Raw genomic sequence first — 22,001 nt, forward strand, 5'->3', positions numbered from 1 at the left:
ATAATTAGTTGTTCGATTACTAAAACTGTCTGTAAATTGTTTCTGCTTCTGAACAATGAAACTACTCTGCTGCAGTGCCTACACTGCATGTTTGGCATTGAGATATTTTGATATTTAGCACAAAATTAGTGCAAGATATTTAATCCTGCTGTTAGACAGAGCAGGATCAGACATTCCTTTAGTATTTTATTGATTTCTTTGATTTCTCCTTTGAAAGAGATAGAACAAGCGCATATGGATGACAGACTGTCATTACCCATGGTGATTTGATGAAAATAACACAACATGGCTCATGAAATAATTTGATTTGCATGTAAAAGAGTGTAAAGAACACTGTAGATCAGGCCTATTCAATCAGCAGCCCGGGGGACACATGCAGCCCAGAACCACCAACCCCCAAGTGGCCAAGCCTGTGGTCATGCCAGATATGCAGAGAGCAACCTGTTTCGCAAATTTTCATAAATTCCCACAGTATTACCATCCATGAATGCAACACTTCGCGTAGCCTAGGAACAGTCTACCTACAATGTGCTGCGTTGTTTAGAAGCATGGCCAGCAATGCTGACAGAAGTAGCCCAAAAATACAGAGTACAAAACATGTCCTTTTCAGCTGTAGCTATTTGCAAATTTAGTTTTGATGCATTCTAAGATATGCCTGGGTAACGTGAGCAAAATTATTAATAGAATTTCATTTGATTTTTCATTCTATTTATGTATTTCATTTTTATTCAAGTGAAAAAAAAAACATTTCTACTACCTCAGGTTATGTTTTTATGCACCTTTTTGTGTGCTTTTGTCATGTTGCCAAATTTAAAAGGGAGACTTCATGAAATAGATCTGTATTAGTTCAAAACCAGCTGCTTAGTGGGCACTGAACATGTCTGGCTGGGCAACATTTCTTGATTTTGAAATTTGGCCAAGTTTAATTTGTAATTGAATTGCCCTGCTCTAAGAGTTAAGGATGTAAGGTACAAGGTTTTAATAGGGAGGTCGAGAGATGGTTGAGCTTGCTAGAAGTAATACAAGAATGTTTGTATGGAGAAATAGGCACAAGTTAAGGCACAAGTTTTAGATTTCACTTTACAGGGGCTTTAAGAGAAACTAATAAACACTAAAACAATTTGGTTCAAGAACAAATTGTTGAAGTGTCAAGCTTCTGCTGCTCAAAGTAGAGGCCAATAACTCTGCTTAATGCTAACCTGACCAAACTGACCTTTGAAAACTTCATTTAAGTACATAAATTGGTAATTTCAGCACTTCAAATTGGGCTGTGGAGGTGCAGCACAAAAAGGAGGTTTGGAAATACTGTTGTACACACTCAAACTGCAGATGGCACAGCTGCAGGACAGAAGCAGCATACAAAATATGGAAAAAGAGAGAAGCTCCACTCGCTGAATATTTCAAGCTCCCATAATATTTATGATGAAACAGTTTGACCTTCAAGATCTTTCCCCGGCAGGTTTACTTCAACATGTTGCATCATTAAATTAAAGGTTTTGTAACATTAATATTTGAAGTTCTTCCTCACTACGAATCCTGTGTTGGTAAATAAGAAAGCAGTCACATGAAGTGTTTTGTACATCATCATGTCTTTATTTGTGTGTAAACAAACTCTGAAAAGAGCATCAGCCAGGTTCTTGATTATTGGCGATAACATGATTCATTTCATTTGCAGTCATGGATAAAACATGATCACTCTACAGCAGAAAAAAGGTCTACTTAATGTATCAGACAAAACACACAGTGAATATTTGCACATATATTTCATGTCAACATGGCCAATAGAAATGGCAATCCTGGATCACTTTTTGCCCTTTACAATAAGAGCAGTCCTTCTGAACTGCAAACAGGCACCTGTAGATGAATATATTAGGTTTAATCTACATTTTTATTCTCAGTGGCATTGGGAGAATGTAAGCGCTGATGTTTTGCAAGAAAGCACCCTTGAATTGTTCCAACTGAAGCATTTTTACTTGCTTTGGCCTTATGTAGGTAAAATAATTAGCCTTGATTTTGTCTTCAGTTGTGCTGTGCAAAAACCCATCTTTGTGTTTGTTCTGAAAACACTTGTAAATAAGTCATGTCCTACAATCTTTTTCAAACGCGGCTCCATCAAAGCCTCAAAAATCAATTTAATGGTTACCTTAACCTAGCAGATCACTGTAATTATTTGGGTAGTTGAAAAAAGCTTTGTCAAGTCTTGAGGTGAGGGAAATATTCTCACTTCATATCAGGAAAGATTCTAGGACTCTATGGATGACTTATTTGTCATAGTGGCCTTTTTTGCAGCATGTATAATAAATAACATGACACTTCCATACAAACTGTCTGCAACCCCAGTCCAGTCTAGCAAAGTAACTTTATCTCATCTTACTTGGTGTTTGCAGTGTTCCTCACTACTGTATAAGGTGCTGGGTGTGTGTTTGTGTATGTGTGAGAGAGAAATGTAACTGTGATTTGTTCGTTATGTTTTGTCGTTGTGAGTATCTTGATGTGTTCGTGATTGTGGTTAAGATTTGGACACGACTGCGTCCAGAGGCTTATTAGGTTAGTAGTTCAAAGAATCATTAAATATGTAACAGGTGAAGATTTGCAAAAATAACCTTCTTAAAAACAAGTAAAAGGTCCGCAGCGATCACAGCAGTAGTGTTAAGAACTGAGTGCAACATAATTCGCTTAGTCACTTCCATTGTACATAAACAACAAATATATTTACAATCAAAACAAAATATATGTAATTCATAAAAGAAATGGAACCACATTCAGAACCACAGACGAGCCATTGTGGGACTTAGACTGAGTGAGAATGTAAAGTGTAGTGTGTTACTGACCTACTCTGACTGGCATTAGGCTTTGTGAAGTAAGCCAAGTTCTCCTTTACAAATACTTAACTGGCCTTAAGTGTTAATGCTCCATCTGAAACCCACTGATATCAAAGCTCAGCACCAGCCTCCCTCTTCAATGACAAAAAGCAGACCAGTTTCACCATGAATGGTCCCAAAAGAGAATAAAATACTGACAGCCTAATTCATGGAAGGATTGTGCAGCCCTTACATCTGCTAAACCTGTGCAAATGAATCAAAACACAATCCAAATTCATGCAAATGGTTAAATGCCCCTAACTGCATCACACAGCAAACAGCTTCTCTGAGTGTTTAAATTAACCATAATGCAGTCAAAAATTCCCTCCTTTTGATGAAAATTAGTCTCATAGGAAGGTGCATGTAATTTACAGATACAAGGGCTAATAGTCACACAAATTGAGTGAAAAAAATTGTGCAGTTTCCACTAATTCAAGGCGAGTTGGTGGTAACTGTGCCACAGTATTTGTAATAGATGGCACACACAAACTTCCCAGTGATTAGGGAACAATTCTGCCGGTCTGTAGCTGTTATGCATGATTAGTAGGCATTTAAGTTGTCCTTGCTTGCTCCACTGATTTAAAAGCTGTTCTTTAAAGGTGCAGTGTGTAATATTAGTAATATTAGTGACATCTAACTGTTAATTCCAGATTGTGATGCTCTTTTCTGTCCTCTGAAACAAACTACCTGCTGACCTACTGAAACAGTTCTTTCAAAAGTGGCCTTAAAACAAGCCTTTGCCTGTCAGTTTATCTTTGTGTGCAGAACTATGCATGGATTTGAGTGTGCCTCTTTGTAGGAGACTCCAGCATTATTATGAAAAATGCTATACAGATTGGTGCATGGTATGTCTAAGCTCATTAATTATTATGCCTGTTTTTTTGTTTTGTTTTTCTCAAGTAATTTGTGTATCTTTGTTTCTGTTTTCATCTTCTGTAAAGCCCATTGAGTTTACATTTGTTAAAAAATGTGCTATATAAATAAAATTGAATTGAATTTCTCTGGTGGAAACTGTTGCAACCTGTGGAGTTTTGGAAATAATTTGTTTTGCTTTATCTTTACCAAGTTTGTTCTGCCAATTGCTACAAGGCTAAATATTACACACTGCACTTTAAATGGTGAAATTTTGGCCTCACAATTAAATTGAAAAAGGTTCCCTAGACACACAGATGGTGCTCAGACGGATAACAATGCAGCTCTTTCTGCAGAGCAAAGTTGCAGATAGCCTCTCTCCATTTAGATGCAAAGAAGAACAAACTAAACAAATCAGAACCTCTTGGTCTTGCACCTAAATACTATTAGGAGCTAATTGTTTTGTAAATTAGACTTTGGCAGATCACTGATGCAGTTTTGGATATATTTAAGGCTGCAATTCATTCTTAGAGAGTTGCACTAATATGTGCTTTTATATAAAGCTGCTTGATTATGGCAATAATCACAGTCTCAGGGATTTGTTTGTCACTGAGATCATGATTATAATATACAGTATACCACTTTGTGGAATAATTTAAAATGCTAAAATAAATCTGTTGTGTTTCTTTGAGTAGCAGCCACGTAAACAATCCATATTGACTTGAATTGTTCTGGGTCCAACTCCTCATGACCAGAGGTTTTATTTGACTGAGTTTATCTAACCTTTCTGCAAACCAGCTCCCTTTTAACCATCTGCTTTGGCTCTCTCACTTTTCAAACTAACTTGAGCACATGAAGTTGCGCTCTGCTCCTCACTTAATTTAAAGTGAGAGCCATGTTTGGTGGAAGTGGCAGGGTACACACTGTGCTGTAAAGGAAGGAGGGTGTGCTCCTTTTACCCCACATGAAAAATTCTATGATCTAAGAGAGCGCAACAGAGCATAGTGATCATTTAATCACAATTATCCTGTTCTTATATCATGGAAATTCAAAATCGTGACTAATTAAAACTAAATTAATCACCTAGCACTGCTTTCATACTTTGACCATGCCATCCCAACATTTTAGGGTTGCTACCAGAAGCTGTAAAAGCTTAAAGTATTTGTAAACTTAGAGTAGCTTTGTTTAACTGTAGCCGACGAACCAGGCCTGAGAATTTAGCAAAATTCTCTCTCAAGGCAGAAGGGTTTAGTTGGATAAAAACTTACAACAAATAGCACCAACGGCAACTCCACAACACGTCTCATACTTGCAGGAAGATATTGACTGTAGCCTCCAAAAGCCTGCATGTTTTTGTTTTATATTTTGGTGTTTTGGGAAGCTGAGCTGAACGAGATCAACTCAGGTCAAACCGTATTGATGCGTGAAAGAGTGTAAACCTGCCTCTTGAAAATGGGAGCGAGGATTATGCTGCATTTTGGAGTGTCCGTATGATATGTAAATTAGAGACTGAAGTTTTCATGGAGGTAAAATTGGAAAATGAATGAGAAAATAAAATTTTGAAAAAGTAAACCTGTTGGCTACAGTTCGGATCAAAGCAGAAAAAAGCTTCAGATGTGGTTATACTCTTCTACGACCGGCACAAAATCTCCAACTTTCATGCAGAGTGGCATGCATGTCACTTCACACTCCACTAGAATAAGGACAAGAGAACGGAGAAAATCTGTTTGCGAGTTTGTCTTTGGAGAGGGAGGCTGGAGTGTCTTTGACAAACTGGATACTGAGCTGTTGCAACTCTAAAAGAGCATCCTTCTTTTGTTGTGAGCTGTATGTATTCATATGTGTGTGTATATGTGTGTATGTTGAATCCTTCTATCACACCTCCTTTTAAGGCTTTCAAGCTGCTTTGGATCAAAGTCAGTCCCAGGGGATAATTCAGCATAAACATTGAGTTCAGAGACATCATAGCCTACCTTCACGTAGTGCTGAATTCAATTTTTCAGACACATTTCAACACACTTGATCTTCTGATTCACCAAAGGAGGCAGATGTCCCTCGAGCCGAGATAATATTTTACTGGCATCATTTTTTAAAACTTCATCACCGCTGTCAAAAAATAATTTGTTTCTAGGTTTGAAAAATGTTAAATGCTCAAATACTAAACCTAACATCAGATTAGGATTGAGGAGAGTGTTGTTAATAAAACAAGGGTGGTTTTCAAGTCTAAGACTGAACCTTCAGCCCTCGTCTTAGAAGTTGCAGGAGTGCAACAGATGTGCATGGAAGCCCATTTCTGCCACTAAATAGAGGAAAAATAAGGTATGCAAAGATGAAAAAAAAAATAAACATACAATTTTTATGACACACTTATGAGATCGTAAGTCAAAATTATAAGATAAAAAGTCATAGTTTCAAGATTAAAATATTAATAATTATGAGATGAAAAGTAATCTATGGGATGCCAGTAATGTCAGTAATGAGATTAATGTACTAATTATGGAAAAAAAATCAAAATTAAGAGATGAGGGGTTTAAATTTTGAGATGAACAGTCGTAGTTATGTGATATCAGATTAATATTACGATAGTGATTCATAATTGTAAGAGAAAATGCCCCTTGTAAGATGAAGTAGAAACTATGAGATACTAAAACAGAATCATGAGAAATAAAGTTAAAGTTTTGAGATAGCAAGTAAAAATGATGAGCTGAACTGTAATCATGGGGGGGAAGTAGGCAAAATATGAGAAACAGTTCTAATTTTTTAAAGAGGTCAAAAGTATGAGGTAAAAAGTCATATATGAGATAGGCACTAATAATTTGAGTTTAAATTTTGTGATTATGTAAAAAAAGACAATGTTGGGATAAAAAGTTGAAACAATAACAAAGTTATTATAATAACTGTGGTAATTATGGAGTAAAAAAGGAGAAATCATTAGATAAAGCATCCAAAAGTGGGAGATAAAAATTGAAATTATGACTTATTTCTAACAATCTCATAATTTTGATTTTTTTCTATCATACTTATGACTTTTAAGTTTATAATTTAGTATTTTTACCCAAAAATGTTTTCAAGTTATGATGTAATCATGACTTACCATTTCATAATTTTCATGTTTTATCCCATGATTTCAACTCCTGTTCTTTTTATTAGCTTTTAATCTCAATTTATCCTGTTAATTGTGAAACAAAAAGGTGAAATTATGAGATAGAAGGTCAAAGTTCTAAGATAAAAACATCAGAACCGTCTGATAAAACATGAAATTTTAAGACTTATTTCTATGTATCTTATCATTTTTTAATTATGATATAAAAATGTCTTACCATCTCAAAATGTTCATATCCCATGATTTCAACATCTCATATTTTTGCATTTTTTCATCTAATTTTGGCTTTTGTTAATTATGGGGTATGAACAGTGAAATTGTGAGATGTCAAAATTGAGAGATAAAATGCTTAAATTATGAAACGTATTTCTAACTGTTTCATAATTTGGATTTTTCCCATCATAATTATTCATTTTATGTGAAAACTTTAATTTTTTTCTAAAACTTATTTTAAACTAATTATGGCATGACTTACCATATCCCAATTTTCATCTTTTATCCTATAATTTTGACGTATCTCATAATAATGACGTTTTTAAACATCAATTCTGACTTTTTATTCCCATAATCGTGACTTTTTCCCCAAAAATATGCCTTTTTATTAGGGCAGTTAATGTTAGCGAGTAATCGCTCAAGATTAGTCAGGAAATCTTAATGTGTAAAAAAAAATAAATCAATTATCACACGAACAGATCTGACCACAACTTCCTCCCATAGTCCTCCAACTAAGTGTCTGGGGTCAAAGAGGTGAAAGCGGTGAGTAAGGAGATAGACCCCGGTCTGCTTAATGGCAAATTTCAATTAAAAAAAGTGTTTCGGAAAAAAACAGAAGGTTGTAAAGTTTGCATTTTTATGGATATTATTGCTTAGTGAATTAAGACATTCTAATTTAAAAACCATTACAACTAAGCTGATACGCTGAATAATGTTTAAAAAATTAGTTTACCTACTTGTAGCTATTTTATTCTTGCATGCAAGTTAATGGTAGTGTTTTAAATATATGATTAATCACAACATATTTATGTGATTAACTAATTAATGATCTTAATCAATAGTAGCAATACTTTTACTGCAATAGTAGGACTTTTAATCTTATCATTTTTGCCTTTTCTTCTATCATTAGGGATTTCCTGTGTCATATTTTTGACTTACGATCTCAGAACTTTGATACTTTAATATTTTTTTATCTTTAAATGACAGAAATGGGCTTCCATAGATGTGCCAAAGACTAAATCAAAAATGTATGGAGAGCGCAGGGGGAAAGAGAGGAAGAAAATCTGTTATAGTGTTAAAATGAACCCCACACTGGCCACGAGATTAGAACAGAGAAACAGTACATTAGGCTATACGCGTCGTCATCATAATTACTGATAGATATATAGCAGTCGCAGCCATCGCCGTCCAGTTTGAGAAACACGTTTGACTAAAAGGGAAGGGACAGGAGGAGGAGAACTTTTTCTTTCTGGCGTTGGATTTAAATAAATATTCTGTTTTTTTTTTTTGTTTTTTTTTTGTTTTTTCTTTAAAGCCATCTTTCCTCCTGCCTGGCGGATAAGGAACACGGTGCAGAAGGGTTTGAAAGGGCTCTATGTGAAGTTCTGGAGGGGCTGGCTGACCCTCATGCAGGCCCAGTAGAAAGCTCGAGCCATGGTGACGATGACCAGAAGCAGCAGCACGGCCCAAGAGGCGTAGATCCCCTGGTAGGTCTGAGCCTGCACCCATGTTCCAGCCTGAAGAGAGACGGCACAACAGAGGAGGTTTTAGAAAATCAGATGCTGCTTAAAGAGCCTTTAAAGGATTTATGAGCATCTTCGGAGTGTGTTGTGGTGATTATAATGAGACAGCTCAAGCCCAATCAGGCGTAGGAAACCAGAGAGCTAAAGCTACAATTAGGCTGGAAAATGTTTTATGTATTCATGTGTGACCCACTTAAGACTGTTGCAAAATCTTGCTGAGTATTTGTTGTAAAAGATCAACCAGTCTGATTTTATTTAAAGGATTACAGGATTTTTAAATAAAACAAACTCACTTCAGAGATGTTGTTGTGTATCTATAATCCCTGAATAATCCACCTGCTCAAGACGGATGCAGTGACACTGAATTTCACTGTTTAACTGAAAAACTTTCACGGACGAGTACATGTTCATAGCTTTAGAAGTGACTGAGGGGCAAGAGGGAAAATAGCTCTCCCATCAAGTATTGAGTGTGCAGCTGCTCAGAAGAAAATTATTTAATGAAGATGGTAAAAGTGACTTTGAAAGAACCCGCTGGGATTTTCAGAGAATATGGAAATATGAGTTTCTGTTTCAAAGTCACAACAGTGGAGCAAAGCTAATACGGGTTTTAAGAGTTGAAAGGAAATCATAACATTTGATTTGGGATTGTTTTTTTTTTTTTTTTTTGGAGCATATTGTACAGATGTCAAGATCAGGCCTGTCATGGTTCAGATAAATGAACTCAGACAGAGCAGTATCAATAAAATCAAACAATACCAATGCATGTTCTGATGCCCCAGCAACAAAATGAAAGTCCTAGGCACCCAATATTGGGTAAAAATGTTTTTTTTTTTTTTTTTAATCTTAAGGTAAAAATATGTGAGAAGATAAAAACCAAATCACAACATCCCAAGAAGACAACATCACACCAAAGCAAGTCTATAAAAATGAGTTTAAGAAGAGATTTAAAAGAAGTGGCAGATTCTGCATGCCTCATCTTAGGTCTCTCTAAAGTCGAGGGACCCTGATGGAAAACGCTAACCTTGCAAAGCAGATGGATATGCCGTTTCCGTGTTTCTCACTGGCGAATCCATCTTGCAAAGCTCCCGTCTGAACCATTTGGGCTCGGTTAGAAAGTGACAGTACCAATCAGCGACGAGGGGCAGTACCTTCAGGTGTGGCAAAGTTGTGATGTAAGCAAGCAGCAACAAGAGGCCGATGCCATTATGGCAGAGGACATTAGTGTGGATGCTGCTAAAGCGCCAGTTTTTTTTTGTTTTTGTTTTTTTAAAGGTTTATTTTTGGGCATTTTGTGCCTTTATTTGACAGAGGAGAGGACAGTGGATAGAGTCGGAAACAGGGAGGAGACATGCGGTGGGGGGCCTCAGGCTGGATTCGAGCCCGGGCCACCTGCGCCCCCTAAAGTGCCAGTTTTATCAGAACTTGACAACATTTCTTCGTTAAAAGAAGAACAAAGAACAGCAGCGAGTTGTTTTCTTTTCAAAAACAACAAAAGTTGTGTACTGACATGTCTACGGTTGCCATGGTTTGCATTATGCAGTTCCCTATGGAGTTCAGTCCTCAGTAGCTGCACACGCGCACCTCGGTAGCGGCTACGACGTCACGTGTTTTGTTGCCCAGATTGGCCTGTAAAGATGTGACAGACAGAACGTTCAACCAATCACCCTCTGAGTTTTTTTTTAATCAAACGCTCTGCCCTTTCTCAAACGCTGTTTATCAAAGGTTTCCCAGATGGTTGTGTGAAACACATCCATCTGGCATTGTCAGGTTAGGAAAACGCTTGTTCATCTTTAGTTTCAAGTCTTAACTTTGGAACAACCAGGCAGCCTCCACCTGAGAACTGAGGGCTGATAGGGGATCAGTAATACTGTTATATAACTAGGAGCCAGACCCTTCAGTGCTTTAAAAGTATTGAGTAAAATCTTAAATGCAATTCTAATTCTAAACTAATGGGAAGCCTATGTCAAGAAGCTAAAATTGGGGTAATGTGATGTTGTCTGCTATCACGTTCTGCATTTTAGACAGGTTGGAGGTGAGAGAGGGATTAAACCAAAGAGTGGTGAGTTACAGTAGTGATTGGAGATGGTACACAACTGATGGAAGCAAGCTTTTACAACTATTTTCTGTGTTGTTCATATGAGACTTTTTATCAAACTGGACCCCTAAATTTCTGGCAGTGGGTTCGATACTTGCTGCTGGGGGCCAAGATATTGATAGAAGGGGAAAAGTGAGGATTTAACAATATAATTTCAGTCTAAGTTTTTAAGCTGCAAGAAGTTTGGCCCCATCCAACAGTTAATATCACTTAGTCTATGACAGCAGCTAGGCTTCTAGGGCCCTCAGGTTCAGGGGCAGGTGTATCTGTGTGTCATCTGCATAACAGTGATAGGAGACTTTGTGATACTGAATTATTTAGCCAAGAGGCAGAAAATAAATAAAAAAGTAGGACCTATAAGCAAACCTTACGATACACCACAGGTAATGGTAGAAGTAGAGGAGTGGTTACCTAGAGTGACGGCAAAAGTTCACTCTAAAAGATTGACATGTGTCAGCATCAAGCCTTCATCAGGAAGTCTAACAAACAGAAACCAGGCAGCGGCAGGTTCTTCTAGAGTGGTATTCAGCCAACAGAACCAACAGATCAAGCACCACTTTAAAATAACCTACTGCTTCGTTGTTTCCGTTTGACTTCCAGGTGGAAGCTTGACAGCTAAACGCAACAAAGTGTGCCTTTAGGATCTTCACAATCATGTCGTGAAAATAAAAGCAGAGAGTACCTTGGAGTTGTTTCTTGTTCATAGACAACATTAACATTCCTTAAACATGCTCTCCATTGAGTCCATAAAGCACTCTTGTCTGCAGTTTTTTTGGGTAATATCCTTTTTTTAATCATCAAAAATTGCTGTTAAAGTCCTGACAACAGAGCATTAAAATTGCACCACTGCAGGTGTGAAATTTCAGGACTTGTATCATCTCTCTGTCTGCAAATTTTGAGTGTATGGCAATTATTTTTTCTTTAATTGGATAATGTAAAAAAGACATCCAAACAAAACTGACTGTATGCAAAGACCTGAAGCACTGGAGTTAAGTGACCACTAAAACCTTTACCCTTAATCCACAACCTGTGTAAAATAAAACCAATGACAGTGAGTGCTGATTTGTCAACAACATGAAATAATTTCACAATCCTTTACTAGACGGCCTATATGATCTCCATTCATAAAAACAAAAGCATCAGTCCAAAGAAACTCATCATATACAGTGCTTAACAAATTTATTAGACCACCCTAACCCTAACCCTAACCAAAGTAAGGTTTATGCCACAGCTGCCCTAAATAAACAGCATTGGTAATTACCAAAATCATTTTTTATGTTTCTGCAATGGTTAATACACCAATATGTAGAAGCTCTTTAACCCAAATGATATTTTTAATGCTAAAATATAATTATTGTTGTTATCCATGAATTTTCATATTTACTGATTTACAAAAAAACTGAAAAAATAGTAAAGCACATTAATATTTATTGATTATTATGTCAAATTATAGTTATTTACTTGCATTCCTGAAGAGAAAAATTAGTTTTAGTGCTTGAATGTTATGCTTGATTAATTTCTGACTTCTCTGAGAAGCCCAATGAGCCGGCTCAAATTTGGGTGAATTGAGTTTGAAATCCCTCATTCCTGTTCAAAATGGTTAAACATGGAGCGCTTACTGAATATGAAAGAGTCCGCATAAAAGCACTTCATGATGCTGGATGGTCTTTGAGACAAATATGACAGGTGGTCTAACAAATTTGTTAAGCACTGTATTTCTGAGGGATGTAATCAACCACAGAGAATACACTACTGACAGCAAACAGGTGCTAAAACTCTCAACATCTTTCAAGTTATACCACCTTTTCAACACCACGGGCATGACAACCGCATTTACCTACAACTTTACACATACTAAAAGATGGGTAGAAGAATTAATTTTAACTTAGGACTGCATTTGAACGATCTAACTCTTTCATAGGTTAGATCTTGTGTTCAAACTTGGCTATGTTTGGGCTTACACAAATTTAGAACAACCCACAGCAGGATTTGCCATTCAGATAGAGTTCTGAGTTCGGTTCTGAGTACAGGTACATTTCTATGTGATCGGTCACACAAAACATTGATGCTTCATGTTATTTTTCAAAGAAAAGAGGAACAGGCAGCCGAATCCAACCATCAAAACAGCTTGCGCAGGCTAAAAATATTAAATATGCTTAGAAATGTATACTTCATCCTTAAGTTGAATTCCTGCTGCTTCTTGTGTAAGTGATGTGTAAAGTTTTAATGACTCAGGCTGCTCGCAGGGACCATAACATTTTAACTGGCATCTTTAAGCTCATGCTGCTCGGCTGGGGACACGCCACAGCTGCTGCAGTGATGAATGTATTTAACGGATTCAATCCTTAACCACCTCTATGTTCCGTTGAACCCCTCATTAGTTATTCATTAAGTAATTTACATTTGATTGATTGTTTTTTGCCGATAAAGTTCATTGATGCAGGAATGAGATTAAACTATAACACTGTACTCTTGTGCCAATTTAAATCATTAAAAAACATCCTTTATATTAACATAAGCTGCTTTATGTTGTGACATTAATTGCCACGATGCCAGCATTATGCAATGCTGACAATACTGTGTACTTATTCTCTGCACATTGCTTACTGCTCTCCATGCTGGTGGGCACGTATTCCTTCAGTGTTCAGTGAGTGTAGTCTGTCAAGTGCTGTTTCATGTTCATCTTGCACCCTCTGCTGTTTCTAAAGAGGAATGTATCAACCCTCTGCTTCCTTCTATAAATCCACATCTTCTTCTAGACTTCTGTTCCTTGTTATATTATACTCATTTATAAAACCAAGGTGTTTTTTGAGAGATAACTCCATTCTTACACTACTTACGTCAGCCATTTATAAATAAGCAGCTGGAAACTGAATTGTTCCATGCATTAAGAGCTTTTTAAAACCAGAAAAAAAGGAAACAAAAGGTCAAAACTAGCCAAGATTTATATAATCTATTGTGTTGTTTAGTGGGTGTAGGAGCTGCTGTTGCAGCCTGAGCTCTGCTTACAGTCCAAGAAGGCCCTGTTTTGTTTTATTTCTTACAGACAAATAGAGGCACGTCAGCCAGTGTCTAAGGAACAGATGTGAGGTGAACACCCACAATGTTAAGTAAGCAGCAGCAAAAGGAGAGAGTGTAATTACACAGCTTTTTTCTCTTGTTATATCAGACTAGACTAGATCCAGTCGGCTTCCAGGGAAGCACCCAGAAAATGTCAAATCCAAACCACCAGCTGCTGTATCCTCTGTACTACAAACACAATTAAAAATCAGAATATTAAGTTGTACAATTTAGTCAACCCAAGCACAGAGCTGTTGCCACAAACTGTCTAGGAAGACAATGGCTAAGTGGCTTGTAGGATCCAAATTATTACATCTACGTCTTTAGACAGCACTTCTAGGTAATTTTGTTCACCTTGTCCAAACAATATTTGAATGTTTCACAGGCACCTTCAATGGTGGATTAATTGGTAATATGTTCACGAGTTAATTAGTAACATGTTCATGAGTCACCAAATCTATTTTCAGCCATCAGATCTAAAAGTAATGTGATTTTATTTCTTACCAGGAGAGAAAAGAAAATCTTTTGTCTTCCATTTGACAAGACATCTAGGAGGGATACTCTGGGGTATTAAGTTGGATCGTCTGTCCAGTCTTTTATGGCAAACAGACAACAATCCATTCCTATTTTATTAAGTTTATCAATACATAATTCTTTGTCTCCTGACGGAGGTGAGTTAATTTAGAACATTACAGCTTGTTAGCACTTGCATCAAAGTTAAACAATTACAAATTCAGGCTGTTGGAAAAGATTTTTTCTCCTATGGGATACCCTATGATGCAACACTGACTGGATTTATATCTTAATACAGTTAAATGTGTTATAGCTACATCTGTTTTTGTGGGCACAAATTTAGAGCAGGTGATCATATGATCAAGGTTTTATATAAGTTGGATGTCAGTGAGATAGCCTGGATTGGAAACTTACTATCAGCCCCGCAGTGGAGATGACAAATAGCAAGCAGAGTAGAAAACACCACAAGCTCCGCCTCCTGGGATACCTCTGACCAATGGAAGAGCTGCAGGATTGACAAAGAACAGAAATCGTTTTCATTTAAAAAATGCACAACTTGGTGATATGACTATGTCCTTCTAAACCTTTAACAAAGCATGCATTTTGACTCATTATTGACTGGCAAAGTGAGCCATAAAAACTGCATGTCAATTTTTATGCTGAAATGTCATAATTACTTCTAAAAATACTATTCCTTTATAAGTCAGATCTCACAAACCTCAAATATTAGAGAAATTCTTCATTTTTATAACTGTAAAGAACGTGCTGTATACGCTCCCCTTCCCCTGTCATTGCCATGGAATACTAGATGGTTCCTTAAAGACTGCCTCATAACAGGCAGCTGCCTTTCTGTTGCTGTATCTTTCTTAGGTTTTGTGCTGCTACTTCTGATAAGCCACGATTATACTCTGCCACAAGTTCAATCACCCAAGAGATTCTTTACTTCTCGTTTTGAATCGAGGACTCTTTTCAATAAAAAACAGCACTCCATAAGGACAATTTTACTAAACAGTAAACGGACAGTTTAAGTTTCATAAATGAATTTCTCACAATGAGGGAGAAAAGTTGTTAAAGGGCTCTCCCCGGTGCTGCAAGCTTCCTAAAATAAAAAAAAATTGCTCAAATGCACAAACAATGAAAGGCACTAGTAAAAGCTTTCCTCCCTTATGAAAAATTCATCAGTGAAACCAAAATGTTGGGTTATTGGTCTGTAAAGATGATTTTAATGAAAAGAGTCTTGTTAACCAGAAGTTAACAGGGGAGATGGGCGGAGCTAAGCAGCCCTGGTCCCTACTCATCATATTTTGTTTTTGTTTTGATTAAAAGCCCTCTGGTGGTGGAATTTACATACAGCCAACAGCTTCAAGGATCTTGTGCAGCCTCAAAGGATGCTTCTCAGAGCATTCAAAAATAATTTTAAAATAGTTTATTTGGTCAAATAAACAACCAGAATTCCCAGTTAACCTGACAAGACATACAAACTGTTCTTCACACCCATCAGCAAAAGCTCATTGATAGTGTTTGGAAGGGCAGATCCTTTCAAGTAACCCCTTAAAAACCTGGGGGCCCACCTGCAGGCCGGCAGAATTATTTTCCAAAATTATTAAGTTATTTAAAAATTGACTATTTATAAGTATGCAACATGCTATATAACACCAGAGAGCTCTGATTCTCAGGATTCTGGCCATGTTAACCATCCCAGGATAAAACTGCCACAGGAGCCACAATTAATGCATTAGCCAGGCTCCAAACAAACAATAATAGAAGTGGCACAGCTCACCATTAGAAGCTTTACAAATCAGAACGCTCCATCAAAAACCATCCTGATGATCAGATAGTGCCCGCATTCTAACCCCAGTCAAATTTTTAGTCAAAAAACATGATTACATCCATACGAATAAGCTGTTGTTCTCAATATTCCACCGTATTTGCTGTAATAATGCATTTTTTCCAGGCAATTATTAGCAATCCTATGTAGAAAAATATCTGCCAACCTCAATCCTTTTTATGAATCTCCAGTTTGATAAACTCTCTTTTCCTCATAAAAACAGGTGTAAAATCCTTATTCTGTTCTTTTTTGAATCAGCCCTGAACCTGAGCTAGTTAAGGCTTCTTGGTTTGGTCCAGTTGAGTTTTCCAGCAAATACCTCCCAGCTACAGTCATCTACAGACCTCTGTTTCACTTCACAAAGTCAGCCAGGAAAAAAAAAAAAAAAAAAAGAAAAAAAAAGAAAATTGTTGTATTTCTCAGTACCAGTAGCAGCTACAATGAATCTGACAGTTAAGAAATAAACTTCAGAGTGTTTCAATTTACCCAGAATTCCAAGGGGTTAAACACTTGGAGGGGGAATAGATGAACTTTCTGTCACATTCATTATGGGCCAATCAGAGCAATAAAAAAAATCATAATTGGTGTGTGGTGCTGCTGAGGTGTAAATTACAAAACCCCATTCTCTAATCAGGAACAAATGTTCAACAGCCGTTCACCTTAAAGCTTTGCAAGATGGAGCCGTCTGATGACAGACATGGAATATGGCCTATCAATCTGCTTTATAAGGTTAATTCTCAGTACCTTAAAACCAAGTAGAATTCTTCATCACAGATTGCATAACTTAAATCTGTGCTTTTCAACTGCAACTTGTCCTATTTTGTTGTTGATGGAAAGTTCCATTAAGTATTACAGATGGCGGTTTAAAATCCTTTAAAGACCAACATTTATATCTGGATATAGCTGCTAATTCACGGCCCCCCACAGCCCCATGAACTTTGCTCACACTGCTAAGAAGCTTACTGAGACAGTGATATAGGAATGTGGTTTACTGTGAAACTCATGGAAAATCCTGATGTTTTAATCCATCTGATCAGAAACCTCATGATGTTGAGAGACACAAGAGTTATGGGAAACATGTTAACACTGTGAGTAAATTGTGTTGCAGCATTCGAGGTCAGAGACAAAGTCACGAAAACAGGACGTCACTTCAGTGTTTGAGCTCTGTCCTTGAGAGAGACCCTGAAGCCGATACTGCTCACTCTTTCACTGAGTAAAGGCTGCAGCTCAAAGCCTGACAATTTAAAACTACAATGTAAACGTGAAGTGGGACTGAAGGAATATAATGGATGAATTGTTTATGGTTACTTACACTTTCCTGCAGTGTGGGCACCTGGCCAGCGTCCGGTCCGTGAACTCTGTCCACTGAAATAACAAAACAGAAGACATGCAACCTTCAGCTTCAGCAGAAAACCAACAATCATGTTTTTCTAAAAGTTTTATAGATAAAGAAACTTCCTTGAACCAATATCACATCCGCAGTACTTCCAATTAATCCGTAATCTGACATAAAACACAATTTTTAAACACATACATGATGACCATCAAAAGAAAGTGTTAAATATTCTGGACATTCTACTGTTCTGTCCAAAGAGCAGTAAAATACTTTCTTACTGGTTTTACAGCTGGAGAATCCTTTACTTCTTGTGTACGTATTAGCATTAGTTGATGTATTTGTACTGGCCTTGAACTATCTGCATTAGTGCTCTGATTGGAGGGGTTGGGTTGGTTTATGTTGGCCAAACCAGCATACAAATGTTGAAGAGTAATTATGGTAAAGTCTGAATCAATTCCCACACACAGATGGCTTTCCACGAGTGCCAGCTGTCAGCCAAACAGCTGACTTCTCACTTAATTACAGCCAGCTACTTTTTACCCCTTTTGTTGACTTTAAAAAAAGTTTGACTAACAAGATGCAACTCCATTCTCTTGGACATTTTAGATTTACGTCAACTTGAAAAAGGAACTTTTAACTTTTTTTAAGAATGTTTTTGGCTACTAAAACATAAAATGAAATCTCCTAAATGTGGTGATACCAATTTTTATATACTGTATAGTGTTTGGCTATTATGTAAGATTTGTGGCTTTGGTTTTAAAGTGCTCTTTTGATTTAAAATGATAAACAGTTTTCTCGTGAGATTGTCTTTTTTTTTTTTTTTTTTTAACCAAAAGCTCATTCTGAAAAGAATCATGTAAAAATTAACTAGTCAAATCTTGCACCATCAATAGCTTCATGCATTAAGTAGCTGAATATTTTGTTGATAGTAAGTGATTATGTTGCTCTTTTACATAATCAAATTCACACAACAAATGGCTTAAAAATTCATCTAGCAGCAGGGAATTAACCCTTAATTTCCACATGCTGTGCCTACACAATCTAGCATGCAGTGGTTTTGTTTTGACCTATGGTGCGTGACCTTGTCCAGAGGACCGTTCCTGGAGCACAGCACAGCAGAGTGACTCATAACAGCTACAGATGCAAGGTCAAAAGGTCACAGCAGTGCAGATGGGCTAGTGGCAAGGTCACATGCCTCATGTACATGGGCACCTTGGGTTCAAGTCTGGCCTGTGGCTCCTTTCTTGCATGTCTCACCTCCACTCTCCCATCCCTGATCCCAACTCTATCCCTCGCTCTCCTCTCTAGAAATAAAGGCATAAGGAGCCCAAAAATAGATCCTGAGGGAAAAAAGATCACTGCAGAACTTTAAGTTCACATGGGAAGTCTGTAAACAACTGATTATTTTAACTTTGATTTGACGTTGATTTGTCGTTCATTGCGACATTCCATGATTTCTCTGCCTCTACCATGGTAAGTCCATTAGGAATTTAAACAGTTTATATTTTCTAGGATGTGTGGCTTCATATAAAATTATGTGGTCTCCTACCTCAAAAGTTAACTTTTCTTCATCAATGGCACTGTAGTAACTCTTTGACCCACTGACCAACCAGTAATACATTGCTCGTGCCAAAGGGTGAGCCATAATGTTGATACAGTGATGATTGAGTATCGGGAGTCCATGCATTGTGTTGTATTTTAAATTAACCAGATGGTTTGCACATTTTTCCTGCTGTTTGGATCAATCTGCTTTACACAGATCGATTTGATTTGGCTGCTGCCAGCGCTAAAAACAGACCATGTGCACAACTCTAGCAGAGTAGAGCAACATGGAGTAGAAATGCAAAGATTGTCTAGACAAGGAGCGATTTGCTCAGGAGTGTGCGTCAAGTGTGGCGGAGTATGTGGAAACTTAGGGTTTTCCCAAGGGAGAACCTCCAGAAGACCTCTATCAGAGCTTTTTTGGACCACCCTAGCTGGTTACTTTTCTAGCAGGCTGACTCTATTGTGAAGTGGAAAGCACTGCATTTACTTAGGCAGGCTGCCCAGTTATATTCATGACTGTTAAAGTATACCTGCCAAACATTTTTTGTGACAATGACATGATTGCTATTGCCAGAATGTGCAAGGGAGAGGGAGAGATGGAGAGAAGAGAAAAGTCTGCTGGTAGACCCCAGAGATTCAATTCACAGATTAAGTTGTGATGTCGCATGTTAAAACTGAAGCTTCTTATGCCTTCATTAGACAAAAAAATGTTTCTGCTTGCAGCCAATGATGTCCCACACCCACAGTTTAGGAGGAATGTTGTGACACACATCATCATAAATGAGCCTACACAAGCAGATAACCTAATGTGTTAACACAATATAGAGTAAATACTGGACATGTTTGCATCCAAGTAGTTTTTAAATGTGTGGCTAATAACTATCATCAACAGAGCAGAATCACAAAAACCAAAGCTACAGCATGAGGCAGTATGTGACAAGATGCTGTGACAGGAGAGGTGCAGGTGTGTGAGTGAGTGTATGACAAACGTGGGTGTGAACTCCCAACAGGATTCGTTGAATGAAGAATATGACATATGAGTCATTCCCTGTTAGTGCCATTGCCCAGGTGCAGCATAATTGTGTGGGAAACAGCTGAATGATTCATAAAAAATACCTGTTACATTTTTCCTGCATTAAAGGTCATGCCTTCAAACTGTTTTTATTTTTTAACCACAATTGTATATATGTCATAGTATGTCGTAGTTTAGAGCACTTTGGCAGCCGATCTTAACATATGAGGAAGATAACAGTCTTGAACTAGCTAAATACAGTTTTATGAGTCTGTATGTCACTCACAGCTGCAGACAAGCTGACAAAGTTCATTTTTCAATATGGCAGTGCAAAGCAAAGTATTTTGGCTTAACCATTTTGACTGGTAACCTGACACACCAGATGGGATTGTTTCACACATCCATTTGGAAATCTTTCCATAGACAATGTTTGGGAAAGGGCAGAGCATTTGAAAAAAAACCTCAAAGGGTGACTGGATGAACATGCTGTCTGTCACATCTTTACGGGCCAATCAGAGCAACAACATGTGACGCAGCTGCAACTGATCATCTGCTTTGCAAGGTCATTTGACTGGATGGTCATTCCGACTTTATACGACCAATGAATTCCCATGGGATTTGATGAAATACATGTGGGAAGGGCATATGGGATAAAAAATGTCTTGCTTTGAGCCATATGTGCTCCCACTCAGAAAAGTTGGACAAAAAATCAAAGCTGAGGTCAAAAGCTGATGACCTGAGCAAAAGGAGAGACATACTGAAGCCAGTTTCACACAGTGGGTAGAGGGGGTGCCCATACAAAGGCTATACTCCTTGATACTCTAGTTGCAAGATTGATTCCTGGTCTTGGTGCATATCTTTCCCCCACTCTCTCTTCCTGTCTTCAGCTATGCTATCCAAATAAAAGGCAAAAACATAAAACTGAGGCATGGCATAAAGGTCAACAAGAGCAGTGTTTTATATAAGTGTTTAGACAAGAGTATTACCAGAAAAAACCTTGTTGTTTGATTATTTTGAAAAATATTAACGATCTTGAGGAAAAATATATTAATTCATAGACATAGCCAAAGCAAATGAGTTCCCCAGTGTTTTAATTTCATGTCTGAGAAACAAAGATAAATAGTAAATAAAAAAAAAAATAGTAAAAGCAAATGTTGAAATTCTGTTTTTCAGAGAATCTTCAGGTTTTGGAAGGTTGTTTTCCGACAGTGCTTTTTTAGGCAGCCTTTGGTCTGACTGGGTTAAATTTCTACACAATGCTGATGAAGCTGATGTTCCGCCTTGAAAGATGCATTGTATGTTTGTACCCCAGACTTGAAAGCAGTAATCAATAGACTCAGATGGTACTGATTTCAGCATTTTATAAAGTCGAGAGCTGAGTCTATACGAAAAGTTCTGAATCTCCATTTCTACTTGTTTGTTTAATGTTTCTGCAAACGCAAAATTATGTGGCCAGTATTCTGGCTGAATTACATGTCACATTGTGCCAAGAAATATTGACTGTACCCTGCTGCTGCCTGAACTGATGATGTATTTTTTAAAACTTTCACAACCATTCCAGTCCTGGCCAACAGGCGCTGCATGCTATCCAAAAACTGAGAAAGAGAAATAGTTTCCTCTTGGGGAGTCGACATTTATTCCCTCTCTAACACTGGGGTGTGATACATTTGTATACCCTGCAGAGCTGAATACACAGAGCATGCTGTACATTCTTCTTGTCCTGATAGAAACACTCTGTATGGGAAGCACAGAGAACATTATCACCAGATCTGCGACAAAAGGATCGCTACAACGCCACCCAGGGCACAGATTTGTATTTTCATTCGGCCGCCCTGTCTTCAAGCAGGTAGGAAAGGTCCGACTGAATGCTAAACAGCCCCAACCATCAATCTCACCTCTTTTAGCACTCTATTCTTCTGTGTCTGACTCTGCCGCCCTCCTTTCTTTCACCATATATCCAAACCATCTTTACCTGTCCCACACATTGTTAAAAGGGCAGTAAGTTAAATTTCTCTTCCCCTTTAGCACAAAATGGTCCCAATATATCAGCAGAGAGCTGA

General features: G+C 37.5%; 1 protein-coding gene across 1 annotated transcript in view; it reads right to left on the reverse strand.

Moving 5' to 3' along the window:
• Positions 1-1,586: 1,586 nt before the first annotated feature.
• pip4p1a (phosphatidylinositol-4,5-bisphosphate 4-phosphatase 1a) overlaps positions 1,587-22,001 on the reverse strand; it is a 39,891-nt gene continuing 19,476 nt past the window's right edge. The window contains exons 5-7 of the mRNA XM_041803294.1: positions 17,361-17,413; positions 14,635-14,725; positions 1,587-8,546 (exon numbers count right to left, since the gene is read on the reverse strand). Coding sequence (XP_041659228.1) covers positions 8,403-8,546; positions 14,635-14,725; positions 17,361-17,413 — 288 coding nt within the window. The 3' untranslated portion in view covers positions 1,587-8,402. The remainder of the gene's footprint in view (positions 8,547-14,634; positions 14,726-17,360; positions 17,414-22,001) is intronic.

This window comes from Cheilinus undulatus, linkage group 13 (assembly GCF_018320785.1).
Source record: "Cheilinus undulatus linkage group 13, ASM1832078v1, whole genome shotgun sequence".
NCBI classification, from domain to species: Eukaryota; Metazoa; Chordata; class Actinopteri; order Labriformes; family Labridae; genus Cheilinus; species Cheilinus undulatus.